General features: G+C 35.6%; 1 protein-coding gene across 5 annotated transcripts in view; it reads left to right on the forward strand.

The window, feature by feature from the left end:
• The first annotated feature begins 142 nt into the window (after positions 1-142).
• Positions 143-19,491, forward strand: part of ZGRF1 (zinc finger GRF-type containing 1) — a 55,782-nt gene continuing 36,433 nt past the window's right edge. For 4 of the 5 annotated variants that reach the window (XM_010805918.4, XM_024993500.2, XM_024993502.2 and 1 more), the window contains exons 1-8: positions 143-359; positions 3,290-3,375; positions 4,198-4,278; positions 8,468-8,527; positions 10,005-10,190; positions 10,860-13,041; positions 16,356-16,429; positions 18,648-18,698. In XM_010805918.4, the coding sequence (XP_010804220.2) occupies positions 3,307-3,375; positions 4,198-4,278; positions 8,468-8,527; positions 10,005-10,190; positions 10,860-13,041; positions 16,356-16,429; positions 18,648-18,698 (2,703 nt within the window). In that variant the 5' untranslated portion in view covers positions 143-359; positions 3,290-3,306. The remainder of the gene's footprint in view (positions 360-3,289; positions 3,376-4,197; positions 4,279-8,467; positions 8,528-10,004; positions 10,191-10,859; positions 13,042-16,355; positions 16,430-18,647; positions 18,699-19,491) is intronic. The other variant, XM_024993499.2, reaches the window with a different exon arrangement.

Genomic DNA, 19,491 nt, shown 5'->3' on the forward strand with positions numbered 1-19,491 from the left:
GTGGGGGCGGGACATCGGAGAACGCAGTCGCCACAGAGGCTCGCAGCCAAAGAGGAATTTGATTGGCAGTTTGAAAACGGCCGTTCAGGTCCGGAGCTGTGGTGGGCGGGCTAAATAGTGGGGTTTGATCCGGTGCGGTCGCGAATTGATGATGTCACGACTTTTCGCGGGAGAAGTTCGAAAGTGGGTGTTGTGCAATGAGCAAGTTAAAAGAGCTGTTTCTACTCGGGAGTTTCTGGGGAGTGAGGGTAGATAGGCTGGAGTTTTGAGCTCCAGGTGCTGTCACTGATTTTGATGCGACGGGCGAAGGAGTTTGCTCCGCCAGACGGAGTCCGGTAAGGAAGCTGTGTGGAGACAAGGTTGGTTCACGGCTTGCCCTAGCAGCTTGTAAATAATTCGTGCTTCGTCTTTACCACCTTCCCCCAACTCCTGCTGTGCAGTTCCGGTATCCGTGTGAGAACCCGGGATGGTTTTGCTGTTTATTTTTAGGACTGACAAAGGGTCTCTTCTTCATTGTCATCTGGTTACCCAAGGTAGTGATAATTAGAACGTTGGCAAATGAAATGTGAGCATCTTTTGGTTGTCTGAACTGGACGGTTTCTTAAAAGCCTCTTGGGCTCGTGATTCTTAAATTTTTAAATCTGTGAACCATTTAGGGATTCGAGAGATCCTGCTTGTTCCAAAAGAAAAGGACCAAAAACATCTCATCGTACTTAGTAAGAACAGCTCATATTTTAGTGATAACACCGAATTTTATACATAAATCTAAAAAACAGCACACTAATGTATGTGTGAAGATATGTATGTAATTCTGTACTAAATTATCACAAAACATCTAATCTCTCCTCTTTTTTTGAAGTGTAATCCTTTGAAGTAATCTACCACTTACAAGAATTTGGACCTTCTCAATACCTTTTACATTGCAAATCCCTCAAGTAGTATTCTAATTTAGGAAAACAATGGGGGAATTTATTTTGCAATTGGTAAACAGCATGTAAGTAATCCTAAAGAAGTAAATACTGGATTTCTAACCTGTAAATTGTGATGGTAATAACAACTTTTCAGGATTATGAGACTGATAAATATTTTATGTAAAGAACCCAGTCCCATTCTTGCCTGATACAGTAGGTTTTACATAGTCACATAATGTAGTTTTTGTGAATGGGAACACCAGAATTTAGACTACTTAGTTTTGAATTCTGAATCTGCCATTTATTTACTTCATGATCTTAGGCAAATTACATACTTATTATGTACCTCACTTCCTATTTTTGTAAAATGAGTGTAAAAAATAGCATCTGTACTATAAGGTGTAAATATTTAAAGCATTTTAACAGTGTCTATCATATAATTTGCACTGAATAAATAATAGCTGTTATTAAAGCGATCTAATGTTAACTGCTACATGCCAAGCATTGTGTTGACACTATGTAGTCTTATCTACATATATAGGAAGTCTAACCCATTCACTGGCTAGAAGCAAGTTGCTGTAAAAGCAGCAGTGAGCGATGTGTTTCTTTGGACCTCTGTTACCTTCTTGGCATTCACTAGGCATCTAGCAATCCTGTAAGCTGGAGGGGAGGGATTAGGATATGGAGTTATATTTCTGAAAGGCAATGCCTCTGTAGGTCTGGTCCTGTGCTGTGAACTATGTCATGGGACAAGTATTCATATCTCATTTGTGTACCGTTTGCCCTGCCCTTTATCCATTTGGCAGCCAGAGCAATCTTTGTAAAACCCAAGTCAGATCATGTAATCTTATTCTTAAAATTCTGCCTTGGCCTCCTACTGTCTTTTTAAAAAGTCCAAACAACTTAGCATAAAATAGAATGCCCTTCGCATCCTGTTATTGCTCACTTTTTCAGTCTTATCTCTCACAACTCACTATCTTACACTTGATTATAAACTAAAGTTCCTTGATTATGCCTTGCTAAGTCTTCCACAGGTCTTTTGTACATGTTATTCTTATTTGGAAATACCCTCCTTGGAATTTTTCCTTAGTTAATGATTATTTCGGTTTACAGTATATGCATTATGTCTTTCAGGAAACCTTGTTTGATGCCCTAGACTGAGTTGGGTGCCCCTCCAGTGCTTTTCCTTCCATATTTTTTGTAATTACTGTTTATTACCCTGCTATACTGAAAATTCCTTGAGACTAGGAGCAGTATTTTGTTCATTTTAGTATCTTGGCCTAGTGCTATGTACACATAGTACATAGCACACAGTAAGTACTAAATATATGTGATTTATAAATACCATGTAGGTGGCCTATTTTTATACGTTTTGTATGTAGAAAGGATGACTTTAATCCAGAATTGCAAATCATTGCTTTATTGGATACCTGTAGGTTTCAAACTTGAGTGTGTATCACTGTCACCTCCAGTGCTTTTTAAATTACAGGTACTGGACCCCAGTGCCAGCCTTTATGATTTAATAGGTCAAGACTCAAGAATTTGAATTTCTAACTAGCTCCCAGGTGTTGCTAATGCTATTGGCCCAGAGATCTAAGGCCGTGCTTAAAAATAATAATACTTTCTTTGGCATCTCTATTTACTTCTTCAGTTCATCATCAGTGATTTTAGATTACCAGATTTGCCCACAATAACAATTTTATCCAATAGCAGGGGATAAGTATAATTGCAACTCATTGCAATTATATTGAAAAAGTTTTTCCTTGGAGATGTATTATAATGTATATTTGGTTTTAGATACTATGTTCCATTGACTTTGAAAATGTAAAAGGAAAAATTTGAAATGCAAGGGGGCCATCTTGTGGTGATCATAGTAATTCAGAGAATTTTAGAAATTGAAGCTCTTTCTCAGAGAAACCCAGCTTCTGGGGCAGGGGAAAATCAATTTTCTGATACATATTATGGCACCTGGAAAAACGTCTGCAGCCTACTCATTATTTTATATATTTTACCTAGTTTTCTCTTTACTTGGGAATTTCTTTTTCCACAGTGTGGTGTCACTATTCTGTTGGGTCCTCAGTGGCAGGTAATTTGATTACATCCGTGGGTTGGTTTTTTTTTTTTTTTTCTTTTGGCTTACCCTGGGAGCTTGTGGGATCTTAGTTCCCTGACCAGTGAGTCATACCAGCCCTTTGCGGTGAAAGCACAGAGTGCAAGCCACTGGACTGCCAGGGAATTCCCTACATGTGTGTTTCCCTTGGTGATGACATGGTCTCAACACTTAAACACCTCTCTCTGGTCCAGAGTTTGTGGGGAAAGATTGTAGTTGATACTTATTCTGTTCATCAGGGTTGAATATTTGTCGTTTTTCATTTTAGGTGCTATAAATAGTTGAATGACTACTGATTATTTTCTGGACCTGACTGTAATATCAGAAGAAATAATGGAAAGCCAAGAATTTATTGTAAGTCTTACTTGTGTTCACTGTTTCCTTTTTCCTTCCTTCTTTGCATGTTTCACAAATGTTTTGCCAGATTTAGCTAAAAAACCTAAAACAAATTTTTTAAAAACCCCAAACCTGGGACTTTCCTGGTGATCCAGTGGCTAAGACTCCTTGTTCCCAAGGCAAGGAGTCCAGGTTCGATCCCTAGTCAGGGAAACAGATCCCACGTGTTGCAGTTAAGAGTTCACATGCCACAGTTAGGGATTCTGCATGCCATGGTGAGGATAGAAGATCCCACGTGCTGCAACTAAGACCTAGTGCAACCAAAGAAAAACAAAAACCCAAACCTAAAATAGGACACTCTGTTAAATTTGAACTTCAGATAAACAGTGAATAATTTTTTAGTATAAGTATTCATCTCTTAAATATTGCCCTGTATTCTGTCTGGCAACCCTGTATTTTGCCTAGAGTTCACATTGGTTATGCAAAATTCTTTGGAACAAATTCTTTGGAAGCTTGGAACCAGGAAATAATTTCTTTCTCTCGAAAGACTGGCACGTCTATTCTATCTAGATTAATGGTTCTTAACCTGTTTGGTGTCAGGACCCTTTTATACTCTCACCTCTCCTTTCTCCCCTCCATTGTCTTTAACGACCAGGTTTCTTTCTTTGTTTTTTTTTAAATTGATGTTTCATTGTTATGTATCTATGTTTTTATTTTGATAAATAAAAGATCCTTGTGATGTTTTACATATTTTTTGTATAAAGGAAGGGTATAAAAATATATAACATTTAATACGTGTAAGTAGAAACCATTTCTTTGCTTTATACTTTTGGAAATAAGGTACTATATACTCATCAAAAGACGAAGAAGTCAAAAGTGTGGCAAGATGGAATTCTGAAGATCACTCACTTAGGAAACAAAGTAAGTGCAAAACAGTGGACTAAGGAGTTTAAAAGTTGGGTTCTTTTGATTGAATATTAAGAAAAGTCTGTAGGTAAAACCTTACATATGTCCATAAGCTGATATGATGCGAAAACAGAAGTTGTCAAATGATTCCTATATCACAGTGATTAATTTGTGGATTATAAAAGCTCAGTTAATACTATTTAATTTCCTTTGATTTTTTAAAAAATCAGATTTTCATGAAACATTTTAGGAATTTTGACACTTTTTTTCTTTGCAGTAGTAAGAGTTTATACCAAAAAAACTACTATAAAATATATTTATACCACAATAATGCTCACAGTGTAATGGTACATATAGAGTTGACATATTTTAGAAAAGCTACCAATTTCTGAAATTATGTGTAGGATTCTTTTCTTCTGTTTCTGGATTTTCTTCATTATTTTCTGATATCCTATCAAGTTTTGAGAGAACTATTTACTAGGATAAATCTTTGACCCTACTAGATATAGTGATCCTTCTATGGGTTTCTTTTCCCACCCTGATTATCATTATCTTCATCTGTCAAATTTAAATGTTCTACTCTTACCCATTCTCAGGACCTTATTTAATACCCTTGTCTCCTCATTCATCATATCACCTCTTCTTCATTTGACTTCTGTGACAGCACACTCTCCTAATGTTGCTTACTGTCCACTTCTAAGTATTTTCTGCTGGCTAATTGTCTTCCCATGAGTAAAATTTTTACTCAGGACTCAGGCCTTCATGCTTTTGTAGAGATGTATAAAGATACATAAATTATCTCTTCCTCTATGGAGAAAAGGGAGATTTATTAGAAGGAATTGTGTAATGTGATTGTGGAGGCTGACAAGTTCCAACATTTGTAGTTGGCAAGCTGGAGTCCCATGAGAACTAATAATGTGGTTTTAGTGTTTATGCCAACAGGCCTGACACCCAGGAAGAGCCATTATTTCAGTTTGAGTTATAAGTTAGCAAAAAACTGATGTCTCAGGTCAAAGACAGGCAAGAGCTTTTCTCTTACTTGGGCTTTTTGTTCTGATTAGGCTTTCTACTGAAGGGATGAGGGACAGCAATCTAGTCATTTATTGAGGTATATTTTTGACATGTCATTATTTTAGTTTCAAGTGTACAACTTAAAGATTTGTGTATACATTGCAGAATGATCACAGTAAGTCTATTTCCCATCCATCACCATCCATAGTTAGAAAAATTCTTTTTCTTTTCCTTGTGATGAGGACTTTTAAAATTTACTCTCAGCAAATAAACAATTGTTGTTTTTTAGTTGCTGAGTTGTGTCTCTTTGTGATCCCATGGACTATAGCCCGCCAGGCTCCTCTGTCTATGGGATTTTCCAGGCAAGAATACTGGAGTGGGTTGCCATTTCCTTCTCTAGGGGATCTTCTCAACCCATGGATTGAACCTGCATCTATTGTATATTTTGGACTTCCCAGGTGGCTCAGTGGCAAAGAACCCATCTGCCGATGCAGGAGATGTGGGTTCTATTGTTTATCTTAATATTACCAAATTTAAAGAAAGAACTTTATTACAGATGAGTTGATAACATATTGGACACATTAGCAAGATTGTATCCTCCTGAGTGAAGCCAGCAGTTAAAGATCTCCATATTCCCTCCTTATTCTGCTTATACATATCTATCACTCTGAAATTATCAGTAAAAGAAACTTTTTAATATAGAAAGACTACTTGTAAGAAAACAAACCTCTTAACCAGGTACCAGGCACATTTAAAGCATGCAGTGAATAGTAACTATTGTTACAGATTTTTGTCTTCAAGGGACTTTTATCTAATTTTTATCTAAGAGCCTAATAATTAAAATATGTACAATGATACGCTTAAGGTTCTATGAGATGATAAATGAGAGATGTCAAAATTTGACTCTGTGTTAAAAAAAAAAATTTGACTCTGGTTAAAAGAAATCTTTCTGGATGAAGAGTATTCTTTTGAGTATTTATTTCGTTTTGTAAACAAAGTTGATAGGTTTGAGGGAAGGAAGCTGAGCGTGGTGTTATGGCTGTAACAGTGTGGAGGTGTAGCACAGAGTGAAACACTTCTGGGAACTAGAAACAGTTGACTGTGTCTGGAATAAGGATCCATGCTGGAAAACTGTAGAAGATACAGCTAAAGATGTGGGCAGGAGGCGTATTACAAAGGACTTTGTGTGCTCAGCCTGAGGTGCCACTGAAGAATTAGGAGCAGAAGAATGACGTAATCATGTTCCTATTTTTAGAAAGATCCCTTTGGCAGGTATGTCTAACATACCTTTTAAGTGACGTAGGATGAAAGATTGGATTTAGAAAGACTTATAATAAAGAGGTTGTAGAGTAATATAGACAAAATATAATGGGGCTCTGACCATGCAGGCGTTAGCATTGACATTGGAGGGAAATGATAATAGAAATTGTGAAAATATAGAATCTGAAGGTCTTGGATATGAAGGAGAGGAGAATCCAGAATGACTTTTAGGTTTCTGTATTATGCTCGTGGTACTGAGTGAGACAGGATCTCTGAAAAAGAAAAGCACATTTAGAGGGAGCAATGAAGATTTTGAGTTTCATTTTGAAACTCTGTTTCATAGACTAGGCTAAAGCTTTTGACTGTATGGATCATAACAAACTGTGGAAAGCTCTTAAAGAGATGGGAATGCAGACCATCTTACCTGTCTCCTGAGAAACCTGTTTGCGGGTCAAGAGGCAACAGGTAGAACCTGGTATGGGACAACTGATTGATTCAAGATTGAGAAAGGAGTACGACAGGGCTGTTTGCTGTCACCCTGTTTATTTAATCTACATGCTGAGCACATCATGAGAAATGCTGGGCTGGATGAGTTACAAGTTGGAATTAAGACAGGCTGGAGAAACAGCAACAACCTCAGATATGTGGATGATACCATTCTAATGGCAGAAAGCAAAGAGGAACTAAAGAGCCTCTTGATGATGAGGGTGAAGGAGGAGAATGAAAGACCTGGCTTAAAACTAACTATTAAAAAAACTAAGATCATAGCATCGGGCCTCATTGCTGCATGGCAAATACAAGGGGAAAAGGTGGAAATAGTGACAGATTTTCTCTTCTTGGGCTTCAAAATCACTGCAGATGGTGACTGCAGCCATGAAATCAGAAGATGATTGCTTTTCAGCAGGAAAGCTATGACAAACCTAGACAACATGGAAAAGCAGAGACATTACTGTGCTGACAAAGGTCCTTATAGTCAAGGCTATAGTCTTCCCAGTGGCCACGTACAATTGTATGGTTGTGAGAGCTGGACCGTAAAGAAGACAGAGCACCAAAGAATTAATGCTTTCAAACTGTGGTGCTGGAGAAGACTCCTGAAAGTACCCTGGACAGCAAGGAGGTCAAATCAGTTAGTCTTAAGGGAAATCAACCCTGAATACTCGTTGGAAGGGCTTATGCTAAAGCTCCAGTATTTTGGTCACCTGATGCAAACAGTTGACTCATTGGAAAAGTCCCTGATGCTGGGAAGATTGAGAGCAGCAGCAGAAGAGGGCGTCAGAGGATGAGATGGCTGGATGGCATCACTGATGCAATGGACATGAACTTGGCAAACTTCGAGAGATGGTGAGGGACAGGGAGGCCTGGCTTGCTGCAGTCCATGGGGTCGCAAAGAGTCAGACATGACTGAGCAACTCAACAGCGAGCAGCATGGCTAGAGAGCTAGAGAGACGCAGGAGAAGGCCAGAAAATGATCATCACCTTAGTTTCCTTTTTCTCCTATATGCTGCACATTCAGTAGGTTTTACTTTGTATGCCTCAAACAATTGTCTTATCCCATTGCTGAGGACTTATTTCAAGTTCTAATCATCTCCTTGATCCTTCATATCACACCATTAGAATAAGTTCTTTATTGATAACTGTTTCCTGATTTGCTTCCTGTAATTTATTCCAACTCTGTTTTCTCCCCAGTTTCATTCTAAGATTCTCCTGGTAGGGATTAATTTCTTGAATTTATGAGTATGCCTTTGCTCTCTTACACATACTGAATGGATGATTAGTAAACATTTGAGATAGATGCACTTTCTAATCCAAGTTTACAAAGTGGGTAATCCTTTCAAGACATGATTTTATTTGCTTTGAAGATATTTAAGAAAAGTAGAATTATGTTGTGTCCTTTTTTTAAAACATTGTTAATATTTGTTTTGTTTTAATATAGGCAATTTTATATGATGACAAAGGAGGATGTTTGGAGAGTTTATTTCTTAAGTGCCTTGAGGTATTTTAATATATCTTGTTTTTAAGCTATTGTTAAAAAAATCTTTTACTTCCTTTGTGAATATTGTTAAATAGTAATGGTACTAATGTTAGTAATAGTAATAGTAATGGTAGTAATAGTACTGTTAAATAGTAATGGTACTATTGTTAAATAGTAATGGTACTAATATTAGTAATTATAGATATGAACATTTATTATTAGCTAGACTCTGCTAAAGGCTTTTAGATATTGTTTCATTTGATCTTTATACAGCCCTGTGATTTGTATAGACTAAGAGTATAGTACTGAAAGATTAAATAATTTACCCACGTTTATAGAGTTAACAGTGATAAGACTAGGATTTGAACTAAGAAAGTTATTCTAATTCTATATGTTTTGATAAGCAGAGAACTACAGTGGGATATATATTGTGAAATTGTTCTTATTTAAAATATTTTCTCAAATATTCATGTTTTTTCTCTGGAGAAGGAAGAAAAGGGAACCAAAAGCATATTTTAATATAAAGAATAAGGACAGTAGAAGTTGTTTGTTCTGGATTTATTTCCCACTTTCACATACTTCCTAGCTAACCTAACTTCTCTATGTTCACCCTCTCTACTATAAAATGAGGACCATGGACGTATTCTACTTGATTGGTCAGAAAATTAGAAATAGCTTAGGTAAAGTACCTCACTGTTTAGTACAGTGATTCTCAAAGTGCTAAAATGTATATTTTTATTGTCATTGTGTTGATTTTGGCCATGGTACTTAATCTGTTTTAAAATTTTATGACAAAAATGGTGGTGGAATTCTAATATTTATCAAAAGAGGGTCTAGGAGGAGCATTATTTAGTAGATACTTAATTGATGGTAACAATGGTTATTGTTATTTCATTTAAAGTTATTTCATGAGTAAAGATTGAGTACCTTGTCTGTGATAATACATAGATTTTGCATATTACCAACAGGTTAATAATCTTTTTATGTTGCAGTCTGAAATGGTAATAGTACTGTATTCTGTTTATTAAAGTGATTAGAAATGCCATTTTGGAATATAATTGTTTAATAGTTTATAATAATTTGTGATAATTTTATGTATCTAATTTAATTAATGTATAAAGATATATAAAACTGATTATTTAATAGCTCTAATTTAAGAATTACATTTAATTTTATGAATTCTAAGTGAAATCCTTGAGATGAAGCACAGTTTTCTTGTTTGTCTTTGTATTACAGCATGTAGCAAAAGGGTTCATATAATCCTTAATATGTATTGTTGAATAAACAAATTAGTGAATTTATTTTGTTGTATTACTTTTTTGTGTGCTTGTGGCTAGTTAACTAGTGCATAGTAATAAATAATTTAGTTATTGATTCATTTGGCAACTATTTATTGAATATCCGTTGTGTCTTTGCCAGTGCTAGAAGCTTATTGCAACACATATATAATCAAATAATTAGACATATATGATTTTGATGTTTATTCTTCAAAATTTAGGTTAAACCTGGAGATGATTTAGAAAGTGATCGGTACTTAATCACAGTTGAGGAGGTTAAAGTTGCTGGAAGCACAGCTGTCAAGCAGGATGTCATTAAAGAAGCACCAGCATTAAATTCAAAGAGGTTTATGTCTTCTGGCCGATCCCTTGGGTGTCAGCCTGCTGGTTTAAAAAGGAAGTTCACTGTAAGTTTCTCTGTTGAAAATAATAAATCAGTATATATTTATAAAATCATTTCAAGAAGTAGTGAATTGCAAAGCTATTGTTCTTTATGATTAAAACAGTACTTCATAGTATAGGCTATGGTAGAAAAGACTTCCCTGGTGGCTCAGACAGTAAAGCGTCTGCCTACAATGTGGGAGACCTGGGTTCGATACCTGGGTTGGAAAGATCCTCTGGAGAAGGAAATGGCAACCCACTCCAGTACTTTTGCCTGAAAAATCCCACGGATGGAGGAGTGTGATAGGCTACAGTCCATGAGGTCGCAAAGAGTCAGACACGACTGAGCGACTTCACTTTACTTTCACTGTGGTAGAAAGGAAGTAAACTCTAATCTTAATACAAATGAGTGTTTGCATTTTAGCATAGCAAAATTTATCTTTTTTTTTTTTTTTTTTGGCTATGCTGGGTCTTAGTTGTGGCATGTGGGATCTAGTTCCAGACCAGGGATCAAACCCAGGCCCCCTGCATTGGTATCGCAGAGTCTTAGCCACTGGACCTCCTTGGAAGTTCCCCAAAATTTATATCTTAATTATTACTTTATCTTGTAAAACATGCACATTCTTTTTTAGCCAGTTCATTTTATATTTTCTTTGTCATCTATAGAACAGCTAATAATTGTTTAATATTTTTAGGGTTTTCGAGGACCACATCAAGTGCCAAAGAAAATGGTTATTACAGAAAATAGTGACCCAGCTGCTTCACTTGAGTCTGAGAAACCTGGTCCTGCCTTTCTTTCTCCATTGTACAGCACACCTCCTTTGTTTCCTACAATTGGCAAGAAAGATGCAAGTAATATGCCAACAGACTCTGAGAACATTGTCACTTACAAGAACAGAGAACGAAATGGCATACCTTTTTCTTCAGTTATCTCTACTCCATCCTTCAAGATTAACCCAGAAGTGCTATGTGAAGAAAATTATGTTTGTTCTCCTGTCAGTTCTGTAAATAAGCATTCAGATTCTTTACTGACTGATGAGTCCATGAAAAGAGACAGTTTGGTATCTCACAGTTTAGGAGTTTCACAAAACATTAGAAGCAAAGCCCAGATATTAGCTCTTCTGAAGTCCACATCCACAAGTACGTCTAAGGAGTTAAATTCTGAGATTATAGGCCATTTCCCTCAGATACAACCACAAGGAAGTTTAGAAATTCCTGCTGAACCAAATTGCTTACCTGAACAGGAAGAGTATGCTGAAGTGAAGAGCACAGAAAGTTTACACAACCAGCATCAATCAGAAAATACCATGAGAAATAAAAGCCGGTGGGCCGTGTATTTATCCTCACAGAGTTCACCTGTACATTCTTCTACAGTAGATGGAAAAGATATAGAAAAGAAACCCAAGACCCAGGAAGGTCATTTAAACTTGAAAGACCTTTCGATGCAAAACAGGATCCAGTTCTTGGAAACATGTGCTGAAAAGGGAAAAAGGTATAATGAAGATAAGTCAATAGATGATAATGATCAATCCTGGGATCAAGAAGGAAAACTAGAAATTCCTTCATTCTGTGAAAACAGTAGCTTACCAATTAATTGTAACATTGTAGTAAATGATGGCTTATTATTAGATTCTGACATTCAAAAAAATAATAAAAGATCTGTTGATCAAAATGACCAGATAGGCAAAAAAGGATCAATTCTTCTTAGAGAAAAAGCACAGGAGATAAATATAAATGGAACACCAGAAAAGAAGTATGAACATCTACAAATTGAATCTTCACTAAGTAACAATTCTGGGATCTCTGATGATATATTTTCTAAAAGTAGTACTAACAATGAAAGCCTTAGTAGTATTCATGAACCCATGAGTGATATATCACAGCCATTTGTGGAAGTCACATTTAATCTAAACAATTTTGAAACCAGTGACACTGAAGAGGAATCACAGGAAAGCAGCAAAACTTCCCAGGATTCAGAGGATTCAACTTTGGTTAATAGCAGCAATTCAAGATGTGAGAATATAAGCTGTAAAGAAGTTGGCAGTGAACATCTGCCTCTCTTAACGTCTACTGGGGGCAAACTTTCAGAGACATTTCCCATGAAAGAGATTCTGCCTTCACAGTTTTGTGATAAAACTTGTGTAGGTTATGACACAGAAACTTGGAAAGCTGGAAACACTGGAAAAGAAAGAAAGGAGGTGTGTAGTGACACATTAAGCAATTTTGACTCATCTTTAGAGTGGACTGATGATAGATATGTAGAAAATGATGAAGGCGCTAATAAATCCATTAGTGCTTCCTTCCCAAGTAAATCTGAAAGTATGAACACAAATTTACATATTCCTCATCTTTTAAACATAGCCACTGATCAGAAACCTGAAAACAACCTATTTTCAGAACAGGCTCAGACTGTTCTGGGAAGTGACTTAGACAAAACAACCAATCAGGTTTTACCGTTAACCTCTAGCAGTGGCAACAGTATCCAGATATTAAATGCCAAACAGATTCACTCCAAAGAATGTACTGCACTTGATAAATCACAGACCCAAGGTTCCAATTCTTTGTGTTACCCTTTGGGAAAAACACATATTTCCAAAGACACAGAATCACATATTTCTGAAGCTGAAGAGGTGGGAAGGAGTCGAGGTTTATCCCAGGACCATATTGATGTAGAAACTTCTGGAGAAAACAAACAATATGGGAATAATCTTAGAAATTCTTCAGAAATTTCTGGATTAGTAAATAGCATTTCTCTCTTAAAATCATTGACTGAACACAGTACGGCTTTGGAAGGCTTGGAAGTATTGAAAAAGAAAAATACCTCCTTGAAACAACAAGGAACTCTGCAGACATATGAGCCAGATAGCAGTCCTGAAGGTTAGAATGGCAGGTCTCATCCTCGTTTTATTTGTTTACAGCTGTGTAATATTTAATGTGTGGTTGAACCATCATTCATGCAACCAGTCTCCAGTATTTTGTTATTGCAAATAATGTGACAATGGTAACCTTTTATGTCTGTATAACTCTGTGGGTGTTTTGCATGTTATTGCAGGTGTGTCTCCAGGGCAGATTCCTTCCTAACAGGTTTGTTGAGTAAATGTGTGTCTACTAGATGCTTCTAAATTCCCTCAAAGGAATCATACCATCTCTCACTCCCACTAATAATGTATCAGAGTGCCAGTTTCAGCATAGTATTGCCAATAGAGTATGTTGCCAAGCTTTTGAATTTTTACCAGTCTAATAGATGAGAAATGAGAGTATAAATTTGTATTTCTATTACTACAAATGAAATTGAGCTTTTCATGTACATAAACATCATTTGTCTTTTTTCTCAAACTGTCTATTCTACCTTTTTATCCAGTCTTTTCATGGTTGTTGGTCTTTTTATTCTCTTTTACTTGGAAGAATTCTTTAAAGATTAGAAATATCAGCCCTTTATGATATATGTTGCAAATATTTTCTTTTAGTATGTTATTGATTGATTGGCTTTTTGACTTGGATTATGGTATTTGCCAACAGCATATTTTTTAAAGAAAAATAACATAGGACATAATTAATATTATGTACATATGAACGAATGAACAATGTACTTTATAATATTCAAAAGTTAAAACTGAACTCTTATTTGATTATCTCAAGGAATCCCTGAGAAAAATAGTAATAAATTATTGTATCTAGAAAATTTTTTTAATGTAGTTAAATTTGATGGTTATTATTATAGTTTATTTTCTAAAAAATTAAAAATAAAAAACTATTGAAAAATAAATGTGGGTAGATGTAGTTATGCAATATCAGATAAGGATATAAATTTCTAATATAAGATTTAGGAATTACAGATTTTAGTTTTGGGAAATTTTTTATTTTTTCTCATCAAGTTGGAGAAGAGGATTTTAGTTAATTCTCATTATTCGTGTGATATATGTGCTATACAGTTACCAAACAGTAAGTTAGTGAACAGTAGGCCATTGCTTCTAGGAGAAATGAAGGGTAGGAGAAATGCAGGGTTAGTTTCCTTCAAACCTCTGGTCAGAACATATTCATCAGCTAATCAGTATAAAACCTTGGTTTTTTATTTATTTTATCAAAGGATAATTGCTTTACAGAATTTTGCTGTTTTCTGTCAAACCTCAACATGACTCAGCCATAGGTATACACATATCTCCTCCCTCTTGAACCTCCCTCCCATCTCCCTCCCCATCCCACCCCTCTAGGTTGATACAGAGCCCCTGCTTGAGTTTCATGAGACATACAGCAAATTCCCGTTGGCTATCTATTTTACATACGGTCATGTAAGTTTCCATGTCACTCTCTCCATACATCTCACGCTCTCCTCCACTTTCCCCAGGTCCATAAGTCTGTTCTTTGTTTCTCCACTGCTGCCCTGTAAATTTTTCAGAACCATCTTTCTAGATTCCGTATATGTGCGTTAGAATACAATATTTATCTTTCTCTTTCTGACTCACTTCACTCTGTGTAAGAGGTTCTAGGTTCACCCACCTTATCAGAACTGACTCAAATGCGTTCCTTTTTATGGCTGAATAATATTCCATTGTGTATATGTACCACAGCTTCTTTATCCATTCATCTGTCAATGGGCATCTAGGTTGCTTCCATGTTCCAGCTATTGTAAATAGTGCCTCAGTGGACAGTGGGATACATGTGTCTTTTTCAACCCTGGTTTCCTCAGGGTATATGCCTAGGAGTGGGATTGCTGGGTCATACGGTGGTAAAACCTTGTTTTATGTGTGTTTCCATTTAAAGATGCCTTACTTAATATATACTGGTGATTGATTAACATTGAAGTTACGACCAACAGCACTCTTAACTCATGCCTGAATGAAACTTATCACTTGTTTTCTACATGAGGGACACCATAGCCTTCTTGCACTTAGGAACGCTAGGCAGCAGTAACTTAGGAAACATTTTAAATAGCAGAGTCACCAATAAAAAGCCCTCAACTAGGAAGAATGTACTAAAGAGATCACAAAAGGGACAGGTGGAGCAGGAGAGCTGAAATTAGCAGGCGGAGTGTCTCCTTGTTCTACCTCAGCTGGGAATGTGCTCATCAAGAAACTCATTTTTCCATAGTTCTGCATGTCTGCAAATGACCTCAGAAATATAGCTTTGATTTGGGGGTTACAAATAAATTTTAGTAAGTAAGTGGGATCTGTGAATAATAAGGATCGACTGTATTTTCTGACATAGATGTTTCTCTAAAAAATGACTAAGTTGGTTTTCTTGAGACAGAGGAGATGAAATTTCTTATTAGAATTTAACAAATGACTTCATGGATTTTAATTCAGAATTAGAGAAGAATCAGTTTTACCACCATTTTAGGATGTGTGAAAATGTTTAAAAAAAAAACACAAAACACATTTTCTCCAATATGTTAAAGTTTTTGTGAGATAATGGGATATAGTTTAGAAATGTTAATTTAGAAGTTTATTCTTGAGTGAAGGCAGTGAAGGAAAAAATAATTTTCATGCAGTGCCTTTTAAAAATTATCCTTATAAATAAGCTCAAGTTCTAAAATTTTTGTTTCATTTAAATATAGTCTGAATGTTTACAGGAAAATAATGAAACCAAAAATAATAATTGGTAAAAAATGAAGTTTACACTGGATATAGCTATGTTTGTTTGTTTTAACCAGAAGTAATCACTTAAAAATTATAGTCTTATTGGTGACTTTAGAAGAAACTGAGATTATTGAATTTCTTTTAAGGGAAAAAAAAAATCCCGTTTTAAACAGATAACTGATAAGGTGTTTTGACTTAGCTACCCTGTCCTCCTTTCCATTCTGCAGCCTTACCAGCTTTTCTGTCTGAGTCTTGACACTTCTTTTGCCTGAAAACCTTTATTCCTGCATAGCCGGTCTTCTTATCCTCAGGTTTCAGCATTTCTTCCCATGAGAGATCTCTCCAGATCATCCTGCTAAAACCACTCTAGCATATTGCCCTGTGTTATGAAATCCTTTGTATCACAAGCTGAATTTACTTACCTTCTGTGTCCCTCTGTTTTCAAGGGATCTTGTTTGTTTTGTTCACTGCTGTTTCCCCAGTGTCTGGCATACTGTAATTTCAAAATAATGGTTACATTCCTTGTTTCACTCAGTTTTAGAAATAAGTTTTAAAAAATTTTAGAGCACTACTGTATGTTTGACGAATAAGACCGTTGGATTTTGTCCATTATAGTTGGGAAACCATTGACTACAATAGTTTCACAAGCTATACCAAAGTCTCCTCATCTGAACCAGGATCCTCATCAGGTACATTTTTTTCTGTCAGTATATTTATTATTTTCATATAGAATGCTCTAGAATTTGTAATAATATTATAGAAATACCAAGGGTTTGAAGCTATCTTGGTTCACCACCTCCCCTGTATCTCAGTGATTTTATGCATCGCTTGGCCAAAGGAAATACCTAGCAGTTCCATTTATTCAGTTCAGATCAGATCAGTCGCTCAGTCGTGTCCCACTCGTTGCGACCCCATGAATTGCGGCACGCCAGGCCTCCCTGTCCATCACCATCTCCTGGAGTTCACTCAAACTCAAGTCCATCCAGTCGGTGATACCATCCAGCCATCTCATCCTCTGTCGTCCCCTTTTCTTCCTGACCCCAATCCCTCCCAGCATCAGAGTCTTTTCCAATGAGTCAACTCTTCGCATGAGGTGGCCAAAGTACTGGAGTTTCAGCTTTAGCATCAGTCCTTCCAAAGAACACCCAGGACTGAATTCCTTTAGAATGAACTGGTTGGATCTCCTTGCAGTCCAAGGGACTCTCAAGAGTCTTCTCCAACACCACAGTTCAAAAGCATCAATTCTTCAGCGCTCAGCTTTCTTCACAGTCCAACTCTCACATCCATGAGAGTCACATACATGACTACTGGAAAAACCATAGCCTTGACTAGTTAGTAGTATTGAAAACTTACCATGCCCGATTAATTTGGCAAGCATTTTGGTTTTTCTTTCCAGTTTTATGGAGATCTAATTAACAGTATAACATTGTATTAGTTTAAGATATATAACATAATGACTTGATATATGCATATATGATTGTGAAATGATTACAATAAGCATTTTATTTTTAAACATTTACTAATGGAATGCATGTGCTTGCTGGACACTGTCCAGTTTGTCAAACCTTGAAATAGATTGAGTTTCTAGGTCCACACTGATTTTTGCATGGTAATTGATTTTTATCATAGCAATTTCCTAAAACCCAGCTTCACAAAGATAAGGTATCACTGACAGAAATGACAGGAGATTTGATGTTGAAACTGAGCTACCTTGAATTAGTAGTTTGTTCAGTTTCTGACAGATGTCTAATGACACGTGTTTCCCTCAAATTTAAATCATCTTGTGGAGCCCCCATTGAGTACACTGAGGCACCCCAAAGTACCTTGTTACACCAGTTTGGGAACCATGGAAATAATGTAAAAAATAATACTAATTAGGGTGAACTGAAATTCTAGAATAATGTAAATTAGTGTTTCCCAGTGAAGATGCTTTTAGCACGTTTGAAGAAACAGTTCTTTTATTGTTTCACTTACCCCTAGTTTGTATCATATTTTGTTTTTCATGTTACTGTTTTTTAAAAAATAATATCAATTTTTTCCTCATTTTTTTAAATACAGAAAAAGGTAAAAAAAAATAAAACTTACCAAACCACCGAATGGTAAAGAACCTTTGTGCCAGTGCAAGAGATGTAACAGACATAGGTTTGATCCCCTGGTTCAGGAAGATCCCTTGGAGGAGGAAATGGCAAACCACTCCAGTGTTCTTGCCTGGAGAATCCCTTGGACAGAGGAGCCTGGCAGGCTACAGTCTGTAGGGTCTCAAGAGTCAGACATGACTGAAGCGACTTAGCATGTATTATCACCTGGAGATAATTACTGTTAACAGTTCCAGCTTTTTTTGGCATATTAAAAAATGTGGGTAGATTAATGGGTACAAATAGTTTTATGTCCTTTCTAAATAGTTTTATATCCTTTCTGCTTAATATCATATTTTTTCTCACATTATTAAAAACTCTTAAATGTACCTTTTAAAGGTTACTTATCATTCCATCCTGTGGATATCCTATGCTTTGGACAAGCATTTCCCTATTTTGGACATTTAGATTACTTCTAGCATTTTGCTTTTGTAAATAAAACTTTAGTAGATAATTTTGCATGTAAATGATTATTTACATTTTAAAGTGTTTCCTTAGATTTGATTCTCAGAAGTGGAACTGATAATTTGAAAGGCCAAGAACAACTTTCTTAGATGTTGATAAAAGTCAGATTGAAATATTTTAATGTTTTACAATATGAATATCTGTTCACTTTATATTTACCAGTACTAAGATCTTTTAAAATTCTTCCTAAGTGAAATAGTATTTAATCAACACTTACCTTTTATTTCTTTGATTGCTAGTAATGGTGTCCTTTATTTTTTCTAACTTACTATTACCTTTTGGCTTATATTAATATTCTATTCCTAAGATGATAAAAGAAAATGAAGCTGAACCAAGTGAATCACGTCAGTCTTTGCAGGTGAGTTAACTTTTAAAATATAATACAATCAGATATTGTATCTGTATATATAGGTATGGCATGTAATTATATGTTTGTGTTTTATATTGCCAGTTTTCAAATTTATTTGTAATTAGTTACCCTTTTCTACTCATTTAGATGAGCCTACTGGCTTATATAAGTGCCCTGTGTAGCCAATAGGATTTGGTTAAATAACAAATCTTTTATCATAAAGCTAATTTTGCAGACTTGCAAGCATTACCTAATCCAAGAATTGCCATTGACAGTTACAGCTGCATCTGCAGGCTGTGTTCCTTAAAACAGCACAAAACACAATTCATTGTGGTGACTCAGTCATTTTTCACCCTTATGTTAGTATTACAAGCTCAAATGTGTAACATAACAGCAGCTTCCTAATTTAACTTACAAATGATCACATTCTTACTGTTCTTTTTTTCACTTAAAAAAATATGGTTTAAACTTTTTCAGTGATAATTATCACAAAGTATAAATTTCAAATTAACACTGTCACTGTTTTTCCCTTCAGGATGAGTTGCTATTTAAAATAAATGTCATGTATTTTTAAAGCAAAATATTTTATAATCTCACAGTAATGAAAAAGATCTTAGAATCTTTTGCAAAATAAAAGTAATTTAAATCTCTTTAGTATTAATATTGAAGTACATTTTTGTTTTTATAATAGCTTTCTTGCTACAACTCTGAAACAAACTCTTCATATATAGTAGTGATAGAAGGAACTTTCAAAATTTAAAGTTAGGGTGCTCTTTGAGGATATACTTAATGCCACCTTCAC

Source organism: Bos taurus, chromosome 6 (genome assembly GCF_002263795.3).
Source record: "Bos taurus isolate L1 Dominette 01449 registration number 42190680 breed Hereford chromosome 6, ARS-UCD2.0, whole genome shotgun sequence".
Taxonomy (NCBI): Eukaryota; Metazoa; Chordata; class Mammalia; order Artiodactyla; family Bovidae; genus Bos; species Bos taurus.